Source organism: Homarus americanus, unplaced genomic scaffold (assembly GCF_018991925.1).
Source record: "Homarus americanus isolate GMGI-L3 unplaced genomic scaffold, GMGI_Hamer_2.0 scaffold42867, whole genome shotgun sequence".
NCBI classification, from domain to species: Eukaryota; Metazoa; Arthropoda; class Malacostraca; order Decapoda; family Nephropidae; genus Homarus; species Homarus americanus.
The window spans coordinates 135,001-161,816 of NW_024752616.1; the positions used below are offsets into that span (position 1 = coordinate 135,001).

Here is a 26,816-nt window from a genome sequence, read left to right on the forward strand (position 1 = left end):
CAACAGCCAGGGTCCAGACAGCTGGAGCACTGGGGTAGTGAGTGAGTAACGTGACCCCCATTCAACAGCCAGGGGTCCAGACAGCTGAGTTACTGGGGTGGTGAGTGAGTAACGTGACCCCCATTCATCAGCCAGGGTCCAGACAGCTGGAGTTACTGGGGTGGTGAGTGAGTTAACGTGACCCCATTCATCAGCCAGGGGTCCAGACAGCTGAGTTACTGGGGTGGTGAGGTAACGTGACCCCATTCATCAGCCAGGGTCCAGACAGCTGAGTTACTTAGGTAGTGAGTGACGTGACCCCCATTCATCAGCCAGGGGTCCAGACAGCTGAGTTATTGGGGTAGTGAGTGAGTAACGTGATCCCACCATCAGCCAGGGGTCCAGACAGCTGGAGTTACTGGGGTAGTGAGGTGACGTGACCCCCATTCATCAGCCAGGGGTCCAGACAGCTGGAGTTACTGGGGTGGTGAGTAGTAACGACCCCATTCATCAGCCAGGGGTCCAGACAGCTGAGTTACTGGGGTAGTGAGGACGTGACCCCATTCATCAGCCAGGGGTCCACAGCTGTTACTGGGGTAGTGAGTGACGTGACCCCCATTCAACAGCCAGGGGTCCACATAGCTGAGTTACTGGGGTAGTGGCCATCAACCAATCAGGAGTGACAACCTCGTACCCAGAGTGGACGGAAGGAGCCATTAGGAACAAGCCCCTTTGGTCCCTCGCTCGCGGCCACTCGCTGCTTGATAAACTCTGATGGCCATCTTGAGTGACGGTCTGATTATTTCTCTCTCTCTCTCTCTCTCTCTCTCTCTCTCTCTCTCTCTCTCTCTCTCTCTCTCTCTCTCTCTCTCTCTCTCTCTCTCTCTTCTCTCTCTTCTCCTCTATATTTATTTCTGACATTCACACACACACACACACACACACACACACACACACACACACACACACACACACACACACACACACACACACACAGTCTTAAAAGAACATAGTGTACTAACAATAAAATAATGGTTTATATTAAAACCTTTAGTTGTCTTAATCGGGTTTATATCGGCGGTTTATATTATATGATATGAAGTGTTATAACTGGTTTAGGTTAGGTTATAACTGGTTTAGGTTAGGTTAGGTTTTAACTGGTTTAGGTTAGGTTTTAACTGGTTTAGGTAAGGTTATAACTGGTTTAACCTCTGTGCTATACTAAACGTTTCTAGTACGAGTAATTACTGGCGGCCGTAGTGAAATATGGCAGGACTAATACGTAGACTTTTGTAGTGTGTGTGTGTGTGTGTGTGTGTGTGTGTGTGTGTGTGTCCAACTATCTATTTATCTATCTATCTATTACGCTCCTTTTCCAACCTACCTACCCACCCACCCCGCTACCCTTTATGTATAGAACTAAACAAATAATGTAAATGAAATACTGTGTAACATTCAGTGCCATAATATCCTGACAACGGGGGTTAATTATTATGACCCTTTGTAAACCCTACTCTGTAATCCTTTTGTGCTACCGCTCACAGGATGAGTATAGGGTGCACAATAAACTAGTCGCTGTAAGTGGCAAAATTAAAAACAAAATCAAATTCAGTATAAACGTTCAATATAATGTTCTTCTGACACCAATAAGTCCGTGTTAGTGATGTAGGCGGGGAACTGGACGCATCTGAATGAGTTATTACCTGGTTAATCTTGTATTCAGGTCAGGTTCATTATTAAAGAGCCGGTGTGTTGATTTTTGTCTTTCCGGGTTAGGTTAGGTTAGGTTTGGGTTGGGTTGGTTAGATTGGGTTACGTCATGCCATGTCAGGTAAGGCTAGGTTAGGTTAGATTATGTAAGGTAAGGTAAACTTAAGCCAGGTCATATTAAGTTAGGTCATGGTAGGTTAGGCTAGGTCATGGCAGGTTAGGTTAGGTCATGGCAGGTTAGGCTAGTTCATGGCAGGTCAGGTTAGGTCATGGCAGGTTAGGCTGGGTCATGGCAGGTTAGGTTAGGCTAGGTCATGGCAGGTTAGGTTAGGCTGGGTCATGGCAGGTTAGGCTAGGTCATGGCAGGTTAGGTTAAGCTAGGTCATGGCAGGTTAGGTTAGGCTAGGTCATGGCAGGTTAGGTTAGCTAGGTCATGGCGGTCAGGTCAGCTAGGTCATGGCAGGTCAGGTCAAGCTAGGTCATGTTTGGTTAAGGTGGGTCAGGTCATATTCATTATCAAAGCGTTGTTGAGAGCCAATATATATAATCTTGCCGCCTCGGATAAACCAAGCTCATCTTGTTGACAGAGAGAACTGACTGTGTGTGTGTGTGTGTGTGTGTGTGGCCATTTGTACTAAAAAACACACACACACACCTACACACACACACACACACAAAAACTAGATATTGATTTTCCTTGCCGGAGTAAGTGTGGCTTAATGTGTTTACCGAGAGATTCTTGCAGATACATTGAGAGAGAGAGGGTTCCTCCGTCTGACCTGGGTTGTTTACCGTGGCCAACGTGGTGTGTGGCTACTGTGGATTACTGCGACTCGTGGATGGTGGTGTTGTTGGCTTGGTGCGGGTATTTCTAGTACAGTAGTCGTACATGGGGTAGGGTGCTGGTGTGGGTATAGCGAGACGACCGAGGACGACCCCCTGGCGACCGAGAACGACCGAGGACGACCTTTAGGCTACCGACACGACTGAGGACGACCGTTAGGCTACCGAGGACTACCGAAATCCTCCCTAAGGCTACCGACACGACCGAGGACGACCCCCTGGCGACCGAGAACGACCGTCAATAAGAACAGTAGGACCCCCCGAGGCAACATTTACGACAGGACGGGGGAGGTGGGTTACGACTTGTGATTAACTGACTCGGGGGAATGGCGCCCCGGCCTCCCTGAGTAATGAAATGAACCCAGCACACTAATTAGGCCATCTTGGCTATTAATCCTGAACCACCTCTCCCAACCAACTACTTACCCCCCCCTTATTACTACTACCACTACTACTACTACTACTGCTGCTGCTGCTACTACTAAACCCCCTACCACCACCTCTACTATCTACCAGCCTAGTTAATACTATTAACCCCACCTACCTGCAACTACCACCACCAACCAGTCCCTATCACTACTACCACCACCCTCCCCACCTACCAATATTACCACTACCACCACCAACCAGTCCCTATCACTACTACCACCCCCCCACCTACCAGTATTACCAATACCACCATCAACCAGTCCCCTATCACTACTACCACCACCCTCCCCCACCTACCAGTATTACCACTACCACCACCAGCCAGTCCCCTTCACTACTACCACCACCCTCCCCACCTACCAGTATTACCACTACCCACCCAACCAGTCCCTATCACTACTACCACCCACCCCCACCTACCAGTATTACCACTACCACCACCAACCAGTCCCTATCACTACTACCACCACCCCCACCTACCAGTATTACCACTACCACCAGCCAGTCCCCTATCACTACCACCACCACCCCCCACCTACCAGTATTACCACTACCACCACCAACCAGTCCCCTATCACTACTACCACCACCCTCCCCACCTACCATTACCACTACCACCACCAGCAGTCCTATCACTACCACCACCTACCAGCATTACCACTACCACCACCAACCAGTCCCCTATCACTACTACCACCACCCTCCCCACCTACCAGTATTACCACTACCACCACCAACCAGTCCCTATCACTACTACCACCACCTCCCCCACCTACCAGTATTACCACTACCACCACCAACCAGTCCCCTATCACTACTACCACCACCCCCACCTACAGTATTACACTACCACCACCAACCAGTCCCCTATCACTACTACCACCACCCCCACCTACCAGTATCCACTACCACCACCAACCAGTCCCCTATCACTACTACCACCACCCCCCCACCTACCAGTATTACCTACCACCAACCAGTCCCTATCACTACTACCACCACCCTCCCCCACCTACCAGTATTACCACTACCACCACCAACCAGTCCCTATCACTACTACCACCACCCTCCCACCTACCAGTATTACCACCCCACCACAAGTCCCCTATCACTACTACCACCACCCCACCTACCAGTTTCCCACTACCTACTACCACCCCCCCACCTACCAATGTACCTACCACCTGTGTCCCATCACTACCCACCACCCCCACCAGTTACCACCACCATCAGCCACGAGAAAGGGAGGAAGGAAAGGAGAAGAAGGCAGGAGGATCCAACGTAATAATCAGGGAATGTTACTTATTAATCCTTCAATCACCTGCCAGCAAGAGAAAGAGGAGGAGGAGGAGGAGGAGAGGAGGAGGAGGAGGAGGAGGAGAGCGAGGAGGAGGGGAAGATGTAGTCAGGGTGATATCCAAGAGAGTAATTTGTCATTATTGTTTATTAGCACTTCCTCCTCCTCCTCCTCCTCCTCCTCCTCTCTCCAGTAAGAAAGAGGGGAGAGGAAAGAAGGAGGGAGGAAGGATGGAAAGAAGGGAGGAGAGAGCTAGGGAATAATCCAGCATAGGAATTATTTGAATATTTTTTTTATTAATCTCCCATTACTTCTCAATAAAGAATGAAGGAAGGAATGTAGAGAGAAGGAAGGAAAGAAAGAATGAAGGAGGAAGGCAGAAGGAAGAAGAGAAAAGGGGAAGGAAACAAAGAAAGGACAAATATAAGGAAGGTGGAGGGAAGGAGGAAGAGGAAGAGGAGGAAGAAGAGGAGGGAGAAGAAGAAGAGGAGGAAGAAGAGGAAGAGGAGGGAGAAGAGGAAGAGGAGGGAGAAGAGGAAGAGGAGGGAGAAGAGGAAGAGGAGGAAGAAGAAGAAGAGAAGGGATCCAGCATCAATTAGGCAATATTGCTTATTAATGTCCCGTCTCCCAGCTGTCCCCGATCTGTCCAGGAGAGGAGGAGGAGCAGGAAGGAGGCAAGGAAGGAGGCAAGGAAGGAGGCAAGGAAGGAAGAGGGAAGAGAGGAGGACACACACACACACACACACACACACACACACACACACACAAATAATGAGGAAGGGTGGTAGCCAATATCACACTCGCAGCACTATCGGAAACTTAACTCATGGTCGCGTCAGAACCACGAGGATAATTTACACTGACTGGCCCACATGTTTTAAGTTCTGCCTTTTGATAACTTCTTTTAATATTTTATCTTGTATGTGTGTGTGTGTGGTTATTGGTGTGATTGTTATTGTTATTTTTGTTATTATTTTAGATATGGGTGTTATTGTTATGGTTATTTTTGTTATTTTTGTTGTGGTTGTTATGGTTATTGTTATTTTTGATGTTATTTTAGTTGTGGTTGTTGTTATGGTTGTTATTGTTCTGGTTATTGTTATTGTTGATATTGTTCTAGTTATCGTTATTGATATTATTGTGTGTGTGTGTGTGTGTGCCAATTAAGTTGAAACCTATATGGGTGAGTTTTGACAGATGGGATGGATATGAGTGTAGATTAAACTGATCCAATTTTGGCCGCAGTTGATCACAGGTCAAGCTCACGGGATTTCTCTTTCCTGTTCGTTACTTTGTCTGTTTATATCTTTTATATAAGGGTTGTTATTGTTGTTGTTATTGTTGTTGTTATTGTTGTTGTTATTGTTGTTGTTATTATTGTTGTTGTTATTGTTGTTGTTATTATTGTTGTTATTATTGTTGTTATTGTTGTTGTTATTGTTGTTGTTATTGTTGTTGTTATTGTTGTTGTTATTATTGTTGTTGTTATTGTTGTTGTTATTATTGTTGTTATTATTGTTGTTATTGTTGTTGTTATTGTTGTTGTTATTGTTGTTGTTATTATTTTTGTTAGTATTATTAGTGTTGTTGTTGTCCTCCTTGTTGTTATTATTGTTGTTGTTGTCATTGTTATTGTCGTTGTTTGTATTGTTATTGTTGCTGTTTTATTGTTGTTTTTATTATTAAAAATACTATTACTTTCTTGTTATTGTTATTTCCTATAACATTGCTGTTGTTGTTGTTGTTGTTGTTTTTCAGTCTCCAAATCTCATTCTCTCGATTTCAAAATTTCTCCCCAAATCCATATTATTTTATATTTTTTGAGATTCTCCTATATTTCATCTCTTGTCTACAACCTGTCTGTCTGTCTGTTTGTCTTACTTAGTTTGTCTGCCTCTGGTATGTATGTATGTGTGTGTGTGTGTGTGTGTGTGTGTGTGTGTGTGTGTGTGTGTGGGTGTGTGTGTGGGTGTGTGTGTGTGTGTGTGTGTATGGGTGTGTGTGTGTGTGTGTGTATACGAACATAGAAAATGCAGGTCTCTGCAATAGGCGTTGGCACTGTGGCCAGCTTCATCTAGGAAGTTTACACACTCTCTATCATCCATGAATCCTATCCAGCCTCCTTTTGAAACTGTCAGAGAGTTGCACCCCACTACAGGGGTTGCTGGCATTTCCTCGTCCCACCACCCTATTTGTAGACCAGTTCCTTCCTATATCTCCCTCCTAAACCACAACTTATCCAACTGAAATCCGTTGCTCGAGTCTATCCTGCTCGGATATTATAAGAACTTTATCTATAACCCCTTTGTGATTCCTTTCACCCACTTAAACACTTCTATCATATCTCCCCGCACTCTTCGTCTTTCTAGGGAATGCAAGTTAAGTTTCTTTAACCTATCCTGATATGGAAGGTTTCTAAGTCCCGGAATAATTTTTGTCATTCTTCGCTGCACCGACTCTAGTGAATTGATATCTAATATACTATAGGACTAGGCGTCTGTCTGTCTGTCTGTCTGTCTGTCTGTCTGTCTGTCTGTCTGTCTGTTCTGGGCAGCCGAAACGGCACAATCGTTTGTCATCAAACTTGGCGGAAAAATCGCAAAAAATTCGTAGAGTGGACCAAACCTGGTCCCATGTCGATGGTTTCTTTAGGAAGGCATTAATTAACCATTTTTTTTTTTACGATGGAAAACGATGCAAGTCTACGGACTTGGCGCACCCTCATTCACTGTATACTAGCCAAGCACGAGCTTTCAAACTTTCATTGGGCACGAAGGTGCCTGCGATCACTTATCCATTCTATAATAAGGGCACCAGAACTGAACAGCATAATCGAGGTGCTGCCTGACTAGCACAAGATATAGCTGCAATAAGACCTCTGCACTCTTATTACTTACACTTCTAGATATAAAACCTAATACTCTGTTTGGCTTATTTCGAACATTAACGCACTGTTTTCTAGGCCGTAGGTCCGGGCTTACAAGTACCCCTAAGTCTCTTTCACAAGTCGACTTCTCTAGGTTGATGTTGTTAAGTCTGTATACATTGACAGTATTTGTTCTTCCAATCTGCCGCCCTATTTTGGTGTCATCCGCAAACGTGCTTATGTCACTGCTGATCCCAGTATCTAGATCGTTTATATAGATTATAATCTATATTAACAAGAGTGGGCCTAGTACTGACCCCTGGGGAACCCCACTGGTTACACGGCCCCACTCAGATTTAACACCATCTACGCTGACCCTCTGTGTTCTATCGGTGAGCCATGATTTTATCCACTTTAAAACTTTCCCCTCGATACCTTAACTTTTCTCAGAAGCCTCTGATGCGGTACTCTGTCAAACGCTTTGCTAAAGTCTAAGTAAATACATCGTAATTTTCGTCATGTTTGTATGTATGTCTCAGAATTTCCCTAGAATATATATTTTTTTTTCTCGTGAGATTCGCCTATTTTCCATCCTGGTCTCTGTCTGTCTGTCTCTCAGTCTGTCTGTCTTTCTGTCTGTCCCAAAGTTTCCTCAACATATGCAAACACTTTTAAATCGTAATGTACCACCGGAAGCACTTAAACTACTTAGAAAACACTTAACACAACACTTTACCGTCGGGGGGAAGTTGGCAACGAAATGTAAACAACTGAAGATTTGTTTATTAATGGAGAGATCTTTTGGTGTCGTTTCTCGGTAGTTGCCATCTTCTGTTATCATCATCATCATCATCATCATCATCATCATCATCATCATCATCACCATCATCATCATCATTAAAGGAGGAGCACCCTAGGCATGAACACCAGGGACAAGTGAGGTGGGAAGTGAGGGAGGCAGCCATGATCGCAATAGGAGAGGTGTTAGTGTGGCGGGTCTATTATTAGCAAGCACCTGTCACACCTGAGTAAGGGGGGCGGCCCGACAGGTGAACACACACACACACACACACACACACACACACACACACACACACACACACACACACACACACACACACCTCCGCCAGCACCGCGCTAGATTGGCACACGTCATCCACATTGTTATGGAGATTGAGAAGGTCTTAGTAATTGTTGTGAAGTGTAGACCTGTGATTGATGTCTCCTGGCAGGTGTTGTAATGTTGGTACACCGTATACCTGGTGTGTTGTGTGTGGGGGTGGGTGTGTTGTGTTGTGTGTGGGGGTGAGTGTGGTGTTGTGGGTGGGTGTGTTGGTTTGTGTGTAGGGGTGAGTGTGGTGTTGTGTTGTGTGTGGGGGCGGGTGGGTGTGTGTTGTGTGTGTGTGTTGTGTGTTGTGTGGGGTGGGTGTGTTGTGGGTGTGGGGTGTGTGTGTATGTGTTGTTTTGTGTGTTTCTGGGTGTTTTCTCTGTGTTTGTATGTGTATGTGTTTTCTGTTTGTGTGTGTGTGTGTGTGTGTGTGTGTGTGTGTGTGTGTGTGTGTGTGTGTGTGTGTGGGTGATTACATTAGAGCCACCACTATTCTTTTATAACTTTTCTCACAACATTAAATCTCACTGACCTTCACCAAATAATATTGAGTCAATTTTGTGTACGTAATAAAGTATTAAATTCCACTACGTAAGTCTAGGTATTTAACGCTGAGTGGGAATTATATAGTTACGGTATTGTTAACCTCCTGAAAATGCTAACTGGACGTTTTAATATTTAACCTGACTCTTTGCAGTATTATTTCGATTTAGGGAATTACTCAGTGTATTCAAAGGGTTAAGACAGTATTCAAGGGGTTAAGTCATCGTACTCAAGGGGTTCAGTCATCGTACTCAAGGGGTTCAGTTATCGTACTCAAGGGGTTAAGTCATCGTACTCAAGGGGTTAAGTCATTGTACTCAAGGGGTTCAGTCATCGCACTCAAGGGGTTCAGTCATCGCACTCAAGGGGTTAAGTCATCGTACTCAAGGGGTTAAGTCATTGTACTCAAGGGGTTCAGTCATCGCACTCAAGGGGTTCAGTCATCGCACTCAAGGGGTTAAGTCATCGTACTCAAGGGGTTACACTAAGAAAATAATGCAGGAAATTGAAGAAAAAAAGTGAAAAATTAAGAAAATATGAAGAAAAAAAAATCAGGAAAAAAATCGACAAAAATCTGTTTCTTCATATTTTATTTTTCCTTCTCGTGTGTTGAGCATGAAGGCGGGTGGTTGATACCTAAGTCAGAGGGGCAAACCTTGATTACTGTATGAGATGGCGACTAAATATAGCTAAGACAACACGCGAACTGGGAGTCTTTTCATAACACCGAAGCCTTGACCTTTTCAACTTTGGATATATTTACCTGATGTAAGTTTGGTTAGGGTTAGGTTAGGTTAGAGTTTGGTTAGGTTAGGTTAGGTTAGATTAAAGGTAACACTTTCCTCTACTCAAACAACGTGAATAGCATTAATTAAATAGCACAGTAACGAATTTTCCTCTACAGTGTAATGAGCCTACCATCGTTCACTCAGGTATCGTAATTGACCTTACCTGGTGAGGAAATTAGAATCACCTGTCGTTACTCTCCTAAATCCAGGTAAATCCAGAGATATTCTGCTTCAGTCTCTCTTTAGTGCTCAGTTAGTGAAAGGATTTTATAGGTGTAATATCAGTGGAGTTTGGCTGCCGTGTTGTGTGGTTGGTGGTATGTGGACTGTATGGTAGGTAGGTGAGTAACTGGTTCAGGTAGACTGTATGGTAGGTACGTGAGGTAACTGGTTCAGGTAGACTGTATGGTAGGTAGATAAGTAACCGGTTCAGGTAGACTGTATGGTAGGTAGATAAGTAACTGGTTCAGGTAGACTGTATGGTAGGTAGGTGAGGTAACTGGTTCAGGTAAACTTTCAACATAAGAGGTCTCCATGGCAACGTAAGATCCAGCAGTGTTCCTTCAGACTAATAATAATACTTGGCCAGGTTAATAAGACTCCCGTTATCTTTTACCTGCCTGTTTTACCTGTCTGCTTTACCTGTCATCTTGTTATCCTTTATTAATCTTTATCGAGTATTATAATCCTTTCGCTTTCTTTTTGTTGTTCTTATTCATTTTGTTCTTGTTATTCATTTTCTTCTGTTGATGCTGGTGTACAGTCACACACACACACACACACACACACACACACACACACACACACACATGACAGGGAAGCTATATACCTCATTCCCGGTAGACGGTAAGCTGCTACCATCGTCTGTCCTGTCTACAACTTTAAGACCTTCCCTCCCCCCTCCTTCCCTCCCCCCCCCTTCCCCCTCCTTCCCTCCCTCCATCCCCACCAACATTGACTCCGTTCTCGGGCTCTGATTGGTTGCCAGTACTCTCTCATTTTCGTTGATTGGTGGAAAGTTGATGCCTGTGGTTGCCAATGATTATTATTATTACTTCTTTATTATTTATTCAAGGTGTGTTGGGTTAGGTTAGGTTAGTGACCTTGTCTTAACGTGTATGTATGTATGTATGTATGTATGTATGTATGTATGTATAAATATCACTATATGTATGTATGTATCCTTCTCAACACAACGTCGGTAAAAGGGGTTAAGTTAAAATCCTTAAGGAAATGTGTGGTATCCTGCAGGACGTCACTCGTCCATCCTCACGAGGCGGGTCACCTTAATCCCGGATCCTAATTTGCCAGAGTGATCAGCTTGGGTCGTCCCTGCACCGAATAATAACTCTGTGTTAAACCTTTGTTAGCCGGGGATCGAACCTGTGTCTCATGGGAGGGGAATATCCGGTGTGGGGGATATCTGAACCTTGTACCACGTGCTGTAATTATCCAAATACCCGGATATTCTCAGTGTTATTTATTCCTTCGGTGTTATCAGTTCAGTTTATTCCTTTATCAGTGTTACCAATCTTCCTCTGAGCACCGGGGTAGATATTCTCAGTAGTACCAATCTTTTAGTCACCCAGGGCCTTCCAGTCACCCAGGGCCTTCCAGTCACCCAGGGCCTTCCAGTCACCCAGGGCCTTCCAGTAACCCAGGGGCCTTCCACCATGGCCTTCCACACACCCCAGGGCCTTCCAGTCACCAGGGCCTTCCACACACCAGGGCCTTCCAGTTCACCCAGGGCCTTCCACACAGGGCCTTCCACACACCCAGGGCCTTCCAGTCATTCCCACACCAGGGCCTTCCAGTCACCAGGGCCTTCCACACACCCAGACCTTCCACACACAGTCTTCCAGTAACAGGCCTTCCAGGGCCTTCCAGTCACCCAGGGCCTTCCAGTCACCCAGGGGCCTTCCACAGTCACCCCAGGGCCTTCCACACACCCCTTCCAGGGCCTTCCACACACCCAGGGCCTTCCCAGGACCTTCCACACACCCAGGGGGCCTTCCACACCCAGGGCCTTCCACACACCCAGGGCCTTCACCCAGGGCCTTCCACCTTCCAGTCACCCAGGCCTTCCAGTCACCAGGGCCTTCCACACCAGGGCCTTCCAGTCAGAGACCTTCCACAGGGCCTTCCAGGGGCCTTCAGTAACCACCCAGGGCCTTCCACACACCCAGGGCCTTCCACACACCCAGGGCCTTCCACACACCAGGGCCTTCCAGTCCAGGGCCTTCCACACACCCAGGGCCTTCCACACACCCAGGGCCTTCCCACACACCCAGGGCCTTCCACACCCAGGGCCTTCCACACACCCAGGGCCTTCCACACACAGGGCCTTCCACACCCAGGGCCTTCCAGTCACCCAGGGCCTTCCACACACCCAGGGCCTTCCACACACCCAGGGCCTTCCACACACCCAGGGCCTTCCACACACCCCAGGACCTTCACACACAGAGGGGGGCCTTCCACACACCCAGAGACCTTCCACACCCAGGGCCTTCCACACACCCAGGGCCTTCCAGTCACCCAGGGCCTTCCACACACCCAGGGCCTTCCAGGGCCTTCCAGGGGGCCTTCCACACACACCCAGGGCCTTCCAGGGGGCCTTCCAGTCACCCAGCCTTCCAGTCACGGGGCCTTCCACACACCCAGGGCTTCAGTGGCCTTCCACACACCCAGGGCCTTCCACACCCAGGGCCTTCAGTCCTTCAGTCACCCAGGGCCTTCCACACAGGGCCTTCAGGGCCTTCCACACACCCAGGGCCTTCCAGTTCACCCAGGGCACCCAGGGCCTTCCAGTCACCCAGGGCCTTCCACACCCAGGGCCTTCCAGTCACCAGGGCCTTCCACTTCACACCCAGGGCCTTCCACACACCCAGGGCCTTCCAGGGCCTTCCACACCAGGGCCTTCCAGTCACGTACCCAGGGCCTTCCACACACCCAGGGCCTTCCAGTCACCCAGGGCCTTCCACACACCCAGGGCCTTCCAGTCACCCAGGGCCTTCCACACACCCAGGGCCTTCCACACACCCAGGGCCTTCCAGTCACCCAGGGCCTTGCAATATGGTATAAAACGTTAATGTTGCACTGCAGTAAAACAAGAGTGGGAGGGCAGACAGGACGGTGGGTGGGGTGGCCGTGTGCAACCTGCAACTTTGCAACTTTTCGGGGAAGGGGGAAGGCGAGGCAGTGCGGGGATGTGCTACAGACAAAGACAGGGCCTCCGAGCTACCAGTACAACCCCCCCCCAGGGACTCGCGTCTGATCCCAAAGTCCCCTAACCTACCTCCTCTCTCGCCCTCCCTCCTAACCCCCCCCACCTCCCTTCATTCCCTCTCCCTTTCCTCCTCTCCTCGTCCAGTAATCTTGCAACCCTACCTCTCTTTCTCTCTCTCTCTATTCATTATCTCGCTCTCCACCTCCTCACTCTCTCTTTTCCCCTATCACTGCCTTCCCCCTTCCCTCCCTCCCTCCTTCCTTCCTTCCTCCCTCCCAGTGCTATCTCAACGTGTGCTTTATCTACTACTACTCTCTCACTATCTCTAATCTGTCTCTTCCATTTTCCTTCCTCCCCAACTCCTCTCTTCCCTCCCTCCCTCCCTCTACCTACTGGGTCTTACCATACACTCTCCTATTCATGTGGTCTGCCTTTCTCCCTGGCTATCTTTACCCCACGACCTTCCCTCGTTCACTAATCTTTATAATCTCCTCCCTCCCTGTCTCACTTTTCTCTTCCTCCCTCCCTTCCGTCTCCCTTATCTCTCCCTCCCTGTCTCCTCTTTTCTCCCTCCTTTCCTGACCACACATTCTTCACCTACTTAACATTACGTGATCATGTAAAGTTAAGTAGAGTCTTAGTGCAATTTTGTCCTCCCAATTTAATCAGTTTATCGGCATTACGATATCATATACAGGTAGAGTCTCAGTGCAATTTTGTGGCCATTTTCAACAACTAATTGACGGTAAGTGAACGCAGGTAATTAAGAAAGTTCCATTACAAATTTGACTTTATTCCTGGATCTTTCTTGTCTCGGGGTCACGTTAACTCACTCGGGTTCATCCACACAGCGTCTCCCGTTACAGAGGTCAATTTAGTGATATTTTATCGTAAGAATCTTTGTTTAATTTTGTGGGGTCTGATTCTGATAACTTGTTGTAAGGAGCTTTTAATGGTCTTGTGTTGAGCTGCTTAAGGGTTCAGGTCTCGTTCGTGGTGTTATAGTTGTTCTTTAGGTAATTGTGTATATGTGAGTTTCGAGGTTGTTGTTATTAGTATTGTTATTATTATTATTATTATTATTATTATTAGTAGTAGTAGTAGTAGTAGTAGTAGTAGTAGTAGTAGTTCTGGTCACCATTCACTAATTCAGGGTAGTGTGAACCGTCGACTTGTCAGTATCCTGTAGTAAGGGACATTGGCCCCTCATAGAAAACGGGGTCCAGCCAGGCTATTAATACAGGGGGAACTTAAGGAAACTTTTATAGGGTGTCTCAGAAAAATGTCCCTCCCTCCCTCCCTCCCCCTCCTCCTCTCCTCACCTGCTCCCTGAGACGTAAATAGGAATAAACTTCTGTTGGATTTTTTGGTTTAGACAGACAGACAGATAGACAGATGGATGGATAGAGATAGATGACACAATGCATCTTTAACATTATCATCATCATAATGGCGCCATGAAGAATAATAATAGCATCATCATCATCATCATCATCATCATCATATATCAGAGTCACGCTATGATAAATAATAACAGTATTTGCATCACCAGCACTAACCCTTGATTAATGCACGCGTCTCCCATGTATGTCTGTGTGTGTGTGTGTGTGTGTGTGTGGGTGGGTGGTAATGAGGTGAAGGGATACATACATACGTACATAAATACATACATACACTTAGATACATACATACTTAAGCGATAAACACACACACACATACACGCTGAACGGTAAATATGACTAATTAAAAAAAATTTGCTTATTAGCTTTCCAAACTAAACTTGTACACCCTGAGGGCCCTATATATATATTTAATGACCTCTGACCTGTCCTGATGAACGATGACCTGACCAGATGAACGATGACCTGACCTATGAACAATGACTTGGCCTATAAACAATGACCTGACCTGATGAACAATGGCCTGACCAGGTGAACAATGACCTGACCTATGAACAATGACTTGACCTATAAACAATGACCTGACCTGATGAACAATGACCTGACCAGATGAACTATGACCTGACCTATGAACAATGACTTGACCTATAAACAATGACCTGACCTGATGAACAATGACCTGACCAGATGACCTCTGACCTGACCAGATGACCTCTGACCTGACCTATGATGGCAGGGCCGGCATTATTCTTGCTTGGGGTTTTTTAAATACGGATACATTTATTCTTGAATACATATTGCTTATTAAAACGGAAGCTGAGCTAATTCACAAGATCGGGTTCGATTCACCACAGAGAATTTTGTTGTGTGTTTCTTTTTTGCTTATTATTTTATGTTCTTTAAAGTCATGTTGTGGTGGTGGTGGTATTTGTGTGGTGGTGTGTGGTGGTGAATTGTGGTGAGTGTTACATGTGGTAGTGTTGTGGTGGTGGTGGTGGTGATAGTTATAAAAGTTGGTGACTGTTGTTGTGATTATGACAAATGTTGTTATTATTATTATTATTATTATTATTATTATTATTATTATTGTTATTATTATTATTATTATTATTATTATTATTATTATTATTGTTATTATTATTATTATTATTGTTATTGTTATTATTATTATTATTATTATTTATTATTATTATTATTATTATTATTATTATTATTATTATTATCATTTATTATTATTATTATTATTATTATTATTATTATTATTATTATTATTATTATTATTATTATTATTATTATTATTATCATTATCATTATTTATACACTTACTTACCATTCGGTCTTTATCATAGTGACAAACGGTGAGTTATGGTGAAGTTAATTTTATCGGGCCACTTTTATCAGTTATAGATGACGGGAAGTTAATCTGGTGAAAACTCGGGTTAATGATGAATATACACATTATACATACATTATACACATTATACATACATTATACACATTATACACACCGTAAGATTTTGGCCGGTTGGGATAATATATTTACGAGGACAATTTATCACATTTAACGACCAATTACCTTTAATGTTTCGGTAGTTTAACAGTTAAGGTGGATGTGGAGATAACGAGCTGGGATAATGTTTGGGTAGGTTGGGATTGGTTGAGGTTTGGTTGGGTTAGGTTAGGTTGGGTTAGGTTGGGTTGGGTTATACGTATTTCACTATATCTAACTATAACCTTTAGTACCTATACCACTATAACACGTGCCGCAGCATAGCACTATAACACGTGCCGCAGCATAGCACTATAACACGTGCCGCAGCATAGCACTATAACACGTGCCGCAACATAGCACTATAACACGTGCCGCAATATACCACTATAACACGTGCCGCAGCATAGCACTAGAACACGTGCCGCAGCATAGCACTAGAACACGTGCCGCAACTTACTACTATAACACGTGCCTGCATACCTGCGTAGAGCTCTCCTCCACTGCATAAAGAGGAACATGACTTCGTTTGTACTCAAGGAAGATATGCCCACAGCCGGTTCCTCACAATCCAGTAATCCGGTTTATTGACCAACCCCGCGCCCACTGTCTTGTATGCTAACTGTACAACTAGCTAACTAACCTTACCTTCCCTTATGCATACCATACCTTACCTTACCTTGTCCTGGTTTGACTGTTTTGAGAGGGTGAATCACTTTTGGTAACTCGGTTTCATCATGGGAATAAGCAGAGTAATTATTATTGTGTGGGGGGGTAGATGGATGGATAGATAGATAGATAGATGAATAGATAGATAGATAGGTAGATAGATAAATAGACTATCTACATCTCCGTCACTTCTGCAGTTACATACGGAGGGACGAGAGAGAGAGAGAGAGATAGAGGCGAGAGCTGTTTCCATTACGGTTGTGAGCGGAGGAAACGAGTTCTTCTTCAACTGTCAGCGAGACGCCTCACACTCCTCCCTTAATTCACAAGTTGGAGGGGTTTTTGGGGGTTGGGGGGGGGGCTTTGGAGGGAGGGGGGGTTGACGGGGGTTCTCCGGTGTCAAGAGGCGAGATCATTAAGCCAGTCACAAGTCCGGGGTCATCAATCTTGTCGTGGCATTAAGGTTGAATAGGCGACACATGCCGGGTTCTGTAACGTGATCCCAGTCCTGAGCCCAGACCCGTTTATTGCCACATCATTATGATGACTTCACTTAACCTAACCTAATCTGACCTAATCTAACCTCACCTAGCCTAACCTAACCTAACCTAACCTAACCTCACCTAACCTATCCTAATCTAACCTCACCTAGCCTAACCTAACCTAATCTAACCTCACCTAGCCCAATCTAACCTCACCTAACCTGACCTAACCTAACCTCACCTGACCTGACCTAATCTAACCTAATCTAACCTCACCTAACCTATCCTAATCTAACCTCACCTAACCTAGCCTAATCTAACCTCACCTAGCCTAACCTAACCTAATCTAACCTCACCTAGCCTAACCTAACCTAATCTAACCTCACCTAGCCTAACCTAACCTAATCTAACCTCACCTAACCTAACCTATCCTATCCTAATCTAACCTCACCTAGCCTAACCTAACCTAATCTAACCTCACCTAGCCCAATCTAACCTCACCTAACCCAATCTAACCTCACCTAACCTAACCTAATCTAATCTAACCTAACCTAACCTAACCTAACCTAACCACTTCCCTTGTCCAGGTATGTACAAGTGTAAATAAGACAGGTGGTTCATGTATTAATTAAGACCTTCCTTGTACCCCGTGTAGGTGTAACTCACAGGTACAGGTGTAACTCAGGTACAGGTGTTACTCACAGGTACAGGTGTAACTCACAGGTACAGGTGTAACTCACAGGTACAGGTGTAACTCACAGGTACAGGTGTAACTCACAGGTACAGGTGTAACTCACAGGTACAGGTGTAACTCACAGGTACAGGTGAAACTCACAGGTACAGGTGTAACTCACAGGTACAGGTGTAACTCACAGGTACAGGTGTAACTCACAGGTGCAGGTGTAACTCACAGGTACAGGTGTAACTCACAGGTACAGGTGTAACTCACAGGTGACAGTAGTGACATTATTTTCTATATCCTGCCATGAGAAATTTTAAATCCTTCTTATAAGTATTACTCCCTTATAAGTTATTACTCCCTTATAAGTATTACTCCCTTATAAGTTATTACTCCCTTATAAGTACACCTTATAAGTATTACCTCTTATAAGTATACCTCCCTTATAAGTATTACTCCCTTATAAGTATTACTCCTCTTTTACCTTATAAGTATTACCCCTATAAGTATTACTCCCTTTATAAGTATTACCTCATAAGTATTACTTCCTTATAAGTATTACCTTATAAGTATTACTTCCTATATATTACTCTTATATATTACCTCCTTTATAAGTATTACTCCCTTATATATTACTCCTTATATATTACTCCCTTATAAGTATTACCCTATAAGTATTACTCCCTTATAAGTATTACTCCCTTTATAAGTATTACCCTTTATAAGTATTACTCCTCTTATATATTACTCCTTATAAGTATTACCCTTATAATACTCCCTTATACTCCTCATAAATAATCACTTAGTGTACTATACCATCAGACCCAGACTCTGCCCCCATCCACCCTCCCCATCCAACCCCCTCCCCCCATCCAACCCTCCCCATCCACCCTCCCCATCCACCCTCCTTCCCATCCACCCCCTCCTCCCCCATCCACCCCTCCTCCCCCATCCACCCCCCCATCCACCCCCTCCTCCCCCCCCCCCCATCCACCCTCCCTCCCCCCATCCACTCACTGTACAGGAAATTAGGCCAACACGCTTGTTATGGAGATGATCCGCTAATTACCACCACCCTCTCCCCGTCCCCGTTTAGTGAGACTTGCTGTAAACGCGACAACCCCTAACGTAACCAATGACTAACTCGCCCGTATGGTTTGGTTGGCGGTTATGTCACTCTTGTTCTTAGGTTGATTGCCCCCAGTTGCCAGATACTGTTATGGGGGAAGAAATTTTGGTCTATATTATCATAATACTCTGAGGTTAGGTTAGGTTAGGTTAGGTTAGTTTTACGTTGGGGTTAGGTTAGGTTAGGTTAAGCTTGTTGGGTTAGGTTAGGTTAGGTTAGTTTTTATGTTGGGTTGTGTTTAGTTTTGGTTAGATTAGGTTAGTTAGTTTTTCGTTGGGTTAGTTGGTTTTGTTAGATTAGGTTAGGTTAGTTTTTCGTTGGGTTAGGTTAGTTTTGCTAGATTAGGTTAGGTTAGTTTTTCGTTGGGTTAGGTTAGTTTTGGTTAGATTAGGTTAGGTTAGTTTTTCGTTGGTAGGTTAGTTTTTTGGTTAGATTGTTGGGTTGTTTCGTTGGGTTAGGTTAGTTTTCAGATTGAGGTTAGGTTGGGTTTTTCGTTAGGTTGGGTTTTGCTAGGTTATGTTAGTTTTACGTTGGTTAGGTTAGTTTTGGAGATTAGGTTGGGGTTAGTTTTTCGTTGGGTTAGGTTAGTTTTGGTTAGATTAGGTTAGGTTAGTTTTTCGTTGGGTTAGGTTAGTTTTGGTTATGGTAAGTTTAGTTTCATGTTAGTTTTTCCTTAATTTGGTTAGATTAGGTTAGGTTAGTTTTTCGTTAGTTAGGGTTAGGTTAGGTTAGGTTAAGTTGTCATTCTCCGACACGTTCCGACTCACTGAGCATCCGGCCTCTGACTACATGGATCTCGTGCTCACCAAGATCGATTACAGTGTACACAGTGTCTGACATATCCGGCTGTCGCACAAAAAACACATTAAGAGCCGGATACTTGTATTTAACCGGTTATTTATATATATTGTCTTCAAGCTGGGCTATACTTAGTGTTTTTTTATTTCCTGTGTATGTCTCTGTGTATCTGTCTGTCTGTCTCACATACACACATACATACACACATACATACATACACACACACGTTTCAACATCCTCTTCAGTAACTTAAGTTCGCCCGACTAAAAACCAGTTACCATTTTATTAGTAATACCTTCACGTGTGTGTGTGTGTGTGTGTGTGTGTGTGTGTGTGTGTGTGTGTGTGTGTGTGTGCTTAAAAGAAGATTAATTACCAAACAAAAGGCGAGAAAAGGAGAAAATTTTCGATAACTCGTCATTTCTAAACATCCCGAGTTAGGACCCCTTGGAGACCCCTTGACCATTAACATCCCGAGTTGACCCCTTGGAGACCCCTTGGACCACTAACATCCCGAGTTAGGACCCCTTGAGACCCTTGACCACTAACATCCCGAGTTAGACCCCTTGAGACCCCCTGACCACTTCACATCCTGAGTTAGACCCCTGAGACCCCTTGGACCACTATCCTGAGTATCCCTTGAGACCCCTTGACCACTAACATCCCGAGTTAGGACCTTGGACTTGGACCACTAACATCCTGAGTTAGGACCCCTTGAGACCCCTTGGACCATTAACATCCTGAGTTAGACCCCTTGAGACCCCCTGGACCACTAACATCCTGAGTTAGACCCCTTGAGACCCCCTTGGACCACTAACATCCTATTAGACCCCTTGAGACCCCACCACTAACATCCTGAGTTGGGCCCCTTGGAGACCCTTGGACCACTACATCCCGAGTTAGGACCCTTGAGACCCCTTGGACCATTAACATCCCGAGTTAGGACCCTTGGAGACCCCTTGGACCACTAACATCCGGAGTTAGGACCCTTGGAGACCCCTTGACCATTAACATCCGAGTTGGAGACCCTTGGAGCATAAACATCCATATATGGACCTCTTGGAGATCCCTTGGAGACCCCTTGAGAACCCCTTCAATGTGGCAGAGAATGGAGACTTGTTTACCATTATAACCCACCCTTGTTTATGTTGAGAAGTGACTTAAGGGTGAACTAGATTTAAGGAGACTAAGGGTGAACTGGATTTAAGGGAGACTAAGGGTGAACTAGATTTAAGGGAGACTAAGGGTGAACTGGACTTAAGGGAGACGTTTAATATAGGGTGGCACATTCTCTAGGAGTTGTCATCAGCCCCTTCCTTCCTTCCTTCCTTCCTTCCTTCCTTCCTTCCTTCCTTCCTTCCTTCCTTCCTTCCTTCCTTTCCCTTCCTTCCTTCCTTCCCTTCCTTCCTTCCTTCCTTCTTCCTTCCTCTTCCTCTTCCTTCCTTCCTTCCTCTTCCTTCCTTCCTCTTCCTTCCTTCCTTCCTTCCTCTTAACATCACTTTAGTTTTGTCTTTTCTGTCATTAACTTTGATTAGGATAGATTAGGCTAGGATAGAGTAGGTTAGGGTAGGTTAGGTTAGGTAGGTTGAGATGGTATGTTAGGGTTGGTAGGACAGAGTGTTAGTTGGGTTAGGTTAGGTTAGGGTAGGTTAGGTTAGGTAGGTTAGGACAGATATGTTAGGTTGGGTTAGGTTAGGTTAGGGGTAGGTAGTAGGTTAGTGTAGGGTTAGGTTAGGTAGGTTAGGGAGATAGTGTAGGTTTGGTTAGGCTAGGATAGGTTAGGTTGGGTTAGGGCTAGTTAGGGTAGGTTTGGTTAGGGTAGGTTAGGGTAGGTTAGGTTAGGATAGTGTAGGTTAGGTTAGGCTAGGATAGGTTAGGTTAGGTTGGGTTAGGTTAGTGATAGAGGCAGATTCTTGGCCACAGTTGGGGATTGTCAGAAAAGGTCTCGTAAATTTCTAGCTCAATCTTGTATATTTTCTGCACTTTTGTTTATCTTTGGACTACGTGTGTGTGTATATTATTGTTCATGTATTAGTAAGGTATTTTATATTGTATGATTTTCCTGTATTTCTTAGTAAAGTATTGTTGCTTCATACACCGTGTTGCTTCATACACCGTGTTGCTTCATACACTGTGTTGCTTCACACCGTGTTGCTTCATACACCTTGTTGCTTCATACACCTGTGTTGCTTCATACACCGTGTTGCTTCATACACCTTGTTGCTTATACACCGTGTTTTCCATACACCTTGTTGCTTATACACCTTGTTGCTTCATATACACCGTGTTGCTTCATACACCTTGTTGCTTCATACACTGTGTTGCAACGTGTTGTTTATACACTGTGTTGTTTTACACACTGTGTTGTTCATACACCGTGTTGCTTCATACACTGTGTTGCTTCATACACCTTGTTGCTACACGTGTTTCATACACTGTGTTGTTTCATACACTGTGTTGCTTCATACACTGTGTTGCTTCATACACTGTGTTGTTATACACTTTGTTGCTTCATACACTGTGTTGTTTCATACACTGTGTTGTTTATACACTGTGTGTTTCATACACGTGTTGTTTATACAGTGTTGTTACGTGCTTATACACTGTGTTGTTTTACACTGTGTTGCTTCATACACCTTGTTGCTTCATACTGTGTTGCTTATACACTGTGTTGCTTCATACACTGTGTTGCTTCATACACCGTGTTGCTTCATACACCTTGTTGCTTCATACACCTTGTTGCTTCATACACCTTGTTGCTTCATACACCGTGTTGCTTCATACACTGTGTTGCTTCATACACCGTGTTGCTTCATACACTGTGTTGCTTCACACCTCCCATTGATATGTATATTGATATCATTTGCGGATTGTTCGATTTTTTTTCCATACTCTGAACAAGTGGGTGGTGAGGTAAGGCTGGGAGAAGGAAAATCCCTAGTGGAGGAGGGGGAAGAAGAGGGGAGGGAAGAGGGGAAGAGGAGGGGAGATAGATGAGAGGGAGGTTGTGGTGGTTGAGGAGGAAGAAGAGGGGGGAGGGGGAAGAGGAGGGGAGATAGATGAGAGGGAGGTTGTGGTGGTTGAGGAGGAAGAAGAGGGGAGGAAGAGGGGAAGAAGGGGAGATGAGGAGGAGGAGAAGGAGGAGGCGAGAAGGAGTAAGGGAGAAGAAAAGGAGGGAGGTGGTGGTGGAGGATGAGGAATGGGGAATAGAAGAGGAGGAGGAGGAGGAGGAGAAAGAATAAGTAGGAGGAGTTAGAGGTGGAGGAAGAAGAAGAAGAAGAGGAGGAAGAGGAAGAGGAGGTCAAATGGAGTCGGTTACCACTTCACTCACCACTACCGAACTGTGCCTCACCAGTTGACCAATCAGATTACGTATAAAACATAGGCAATTAACCAGAGGACCAATTATAAGCCAGATACGAACGACCACACACACAGTGGGGTGATGGGGTGGGGGGAGTGATGGGGGTGGTGAGGTGATGGGGAGAAGATGGGGGTAGTGAGGAGGGTGTGGTGAGGAGGAAGGGGTGGTGGGGTGATGGGGAGGCGGTGTCTGTGGTAGTGAAAACAAGTTAGCGGGACGGGTTAGGTTAGGGTGAGGGGCGGTGATCCAAGGAGGTGAAGTAAACCACGACGGAGACACGTTTATCACGGGGGTGAGGGAGGAGGAGGGAGGGTGAGGGGGAGGGGTTTGTATAATGGTTGCATCACTTAGAGAGTAAACCTGGTATTATCTCTCTCTCTCTCTCTCTCTCTCTCTCTACAGACACATACACGCATTATTATTATTATTATTATTATTATTATTATTATTATTATTATTATTATTATTATTATTATTATTATTTTTACTATTATTACTATTATTATTTTTACTATTATTATTATTTTTACTACTACTACTACTACTACTACTACTACTACTACTACTATTATATGGAGTTTATTGTGGCGTAGTTAGAGACTTAAACACCTTTATTAACGATCCTATGTCTTCCTATAAGTTAAGGTACATTTAAGAATATACAGGTAATAGCCTTAGTTAATTAGATACCAGGTAATGCGTCCCTCTCTTGCTGCAGGTGTGTGTGTGTGTGTGTGTGTGTGTGTGTGTGTGTGTGTGTTGTTTAGGTGACGCCAGGTGAAGTGTGACTTGCATTTAATACTCTTGATTAATTGTTTATCTATTTATAATTTACAGGTAATCTTCTCTTACCTGTGTGTTGGTGTATTTAGTTTTTCTTGATTGGGTTAGTAATATTTGTGTAATTTATTCGTTTATAATTTATTTCATTGTTATTTTTTCTGTTTGTAGATTTATTTCGTTTTTTCTTCTTTGTTTACGTAATTTTGAGGCATTTATAATTTTTTTGTTTTATTCCATTTTGTTTTTTATTCCTGTGTATTTTTTTTCTTGATTAATTAAATTAAAATTATCTCACCAGTGGTCGTAATGGTTCAGGTGTGAGGGTCCAGGTGTATGGTGGAGGGGCCAGGTGTATGGTGGAGAAGGTGGGTGTGGGGGCCAGGTGTCTGTAAGGGGAAGATAGGTGTGTGTGTGGGGAGGAGGGTCCAGGTGTATGGTGGAGAGAGTAGGTGTGGGGGCCAGGTGTATGGTGGAGGGTAGGTGTGGGGGCCAGGTGTGGGGAGAGGGGCCCAGGTGTAGGGGCCAGGTGTATGGTGGAGGGCCAGGTGTGGGGGCCCCGGGTGTATGGTGGAGAGAGTAGGTGTAGGGGCCAGGTGTATGGTGGAGAGGGTAGGTGTGGGGCCAGGTGTATGGTGGAGGGCCAGGTGTGGGGGGCCAGGTGTATGGTGGAGGGGCCAGGTGTAGGGGGCCAGGTGTATGGTGGAGGGCCAGGTGTGGGGCCAGGTGTATGGTGGAGAGAGTAGGTGTGGGGGCCAGGTGTATGGTGGAGAGGGAGGTGAGGGGCCAGGTGTATGGTGGAGGGGCCAGGTGTGGGGGCCAGGTGTAGTGGAGGGCCAGGTGTGGGGGCCAGGTGTATGGTGGAGGGGGCCAGGTGTATGGTGGAGGGGAGCCAGGTGTATGGTGGAGGAGGCAGCGTGAGCCAGGTGTGATGTGACTCAGCTAACACTGTGGGTCTTCCCTCGCCTCATCATGTCTGAGGTGACTTGCTGATCCTTGCCTGTCCTGCCGCTGTCTCTATGTCCTGCAGGACTCCCCCTACTGTGTGTCCTGCAGGACTCCCTCCTACTGTGTGTCCTGCAGGACTCCCTCCTACTGTGTGTCCTGCAGGACTCCCTCCTTCTGTGTGTCCTGCAGGACTCCCCCTACTGTGTGTCCTGCAGGACTCCCCCCTACTGTGTGTCCTGCAGGACTCCCTCCTACTGTGTGTCCTGCAGGACTCCCCCCTACTGTGTGTCCTGCAGGACTCCCTCCTACTGTGTGTCCTGCAGGACTCCCTCCTACTGTGTGTCCTGCAGGACTCCCCCTACTGTGTGTCCTGCAGGACTCCCCCCTACTGTGTGTCCTGCAGGACTCCCCCCTACTGTGTGTCCTGCAGGACTCCCTCCTACTGTGTGTCCTGCAGGACTCCCCCTACTGTGTGTCCTGCAGGACTCCCTCCTACTGTGTGTCCTGCAGGACTCCCCCTACTGTGTGTCCTGCAGGACTCCCTCCTACTGTGTGTCCTGCAGGACTCCCCCTACTGTGTGTCCTGCAGGACTCCCCCTACTGTGTGTCCTGCAGGACTCCCCTCCTACTGTGTGTCCTGCAGGACTCCCTCCTACTGTGTCCTGCAGGACTCCCTCCTGTGTCCCAGGACTCCTCCTACTGTGTGTCCTGCAGGACTCCTCCTACTGTGTGTCCTGCAGGACTCCTCTACTGTGTGTCCTGCAGGACTCCCTACTGTGTGTCCTGCAGGACTCCCTCCTACTGTGTGTCCTGCAGGACTCCTCCTACTGTGTGTCCTGCAGGACTCCCTCCTACTGTGTGTCCTGCAGGACTCCCTCCTACTGTGTGTCTGCAGGACTCCCTCCCTACTGTGTGTCTGCAGGACTCCCCTACTGTGTGTCCTCAGGACTCCCCCTACTGTGTGTCCTGCAGGACTCCCTCTACTGTGTGTCCTGCAGGACTCCCCTACTGTGTGTCCTGGGACTCCTCTACTGTGTGTCCTGCAGGACTCCCTCCTACTGTGTGTGCAGGACTCCCCACTGTGTGTCGCAGGACTCCCCCTGTGTGTCCTGCAGGACTCCCTACTGTGTGTCCTGGGACTCCCTCCTACTGTGTCCTCAGGACTCCTTGTGTGTCCAGGACTCCCCCTGTGTGTCCGACCCTACTGTGTGTCCTGCAGGACTCCTCTACTGTGTGTCCTGCAGGACTCCCCTACTGTGTGTCTGCAGGACTCCTCCACTGTGTGTCCTGCAGGACTCCCCTACTGTGTGTCCTGCAGGACTCCCCTACTGTGTGTCCTGCAGGACTCCTCTACTGTGTGTCCTGCAGGACTCCCTCTACTGTCCTGCAGGACTCCCTCATGTGTGGCTACTGTGTGTCCTGCAGGACTCCTCCTACTGTGTGTCCTGCAGGACTCCCTCCTACTGTGTGTCCTGCAGGACTCCCTCCTACTGTGTGTCCTGCAGGACTCCCTCCTACTGTGTGTCCTGCAGGACTCCCTCCTACTGTGTGTCCTGCAGGACTCCCTCCTACTGTGTGTCCTGCAGGACTCCCTCCTACTGTGTGTCCTGCAGGACTCCCTCCTACTGTGTGTCCTGCAGGACTCCCTCCTACTGAGTTTCCTGTAGGCTTCCTATCGTCTTGTCTGTGTTCTACAGGCCTCCTACAGTAATATAAGTGTACCAGCACCACCTGGTCTCTTGGGTAACTCTGGTATTACTTGTCATATAGAGGAACCACGTGGCCTACAGTCACCATATCATCACCACGTGTCCTACAGAAGTACTCTCTCACCACGTGTCCTACAGTGCTCTCTCACCACGTGTCCTACAGAAGTACTCTCTCTCTGTCCCAAGTACTCTCTCTCACCACGTGTCCTACAGAAGTACTCTCTCTCATCACGTGTCCTACAGAAGTACTCTCTCTCATCACGTGTCCTACAGAAGTGCTCTCTCTCATCACGTGTCCTACAGAAGTACTCTCTCTCATCACGTGTCTAGAAGTACTCTCTCTCACCGTGTCCTACAGAAGTACTCTCTCTCATCACGTGTCCTAGAAGTATCTCTCTCATCACGTGTCCTACAGAAGTACTCTCTCTCATCACGTGTCCTACAGAAGTACTCTCTCTCATCACGTGTCCCTACAAGTACTCTCTCTCACCACGTGTCCTACAAGTACTCTCACCATGTCTAGACATACTCTCTCTCACGTGTCCTACAGAAGTACTCTCTCTCACCGTGTCCTAGAAGT

At 46.1% G+C, this 26,816-nt stretch overlaps 1 protein-coding gene across 1 annotated transcript in view; it reads right to left on the reverse strand.

Annotated features, from left to right (window-relative positions):
• The window catches only part of LOC121855153 (protein MNN4-like), a 35,386-nt gene that overhangs the window by 6,779 nt on the left and 1,791 nt on the right, over nucleotides 1–26,816 (reverse strand). Inside the window, exon 2 of the mRNA XM_042350021.1 lies at nucleotides 19,405–19,483. Coding sequence (XP_042205955.1) covers nucleotides 19,405–19,483 — 79 coding nt within the window. The remainder of the gene's footprint in view (nucleotides 1–19,404; nucleotides 19,484–26,816) is intronic.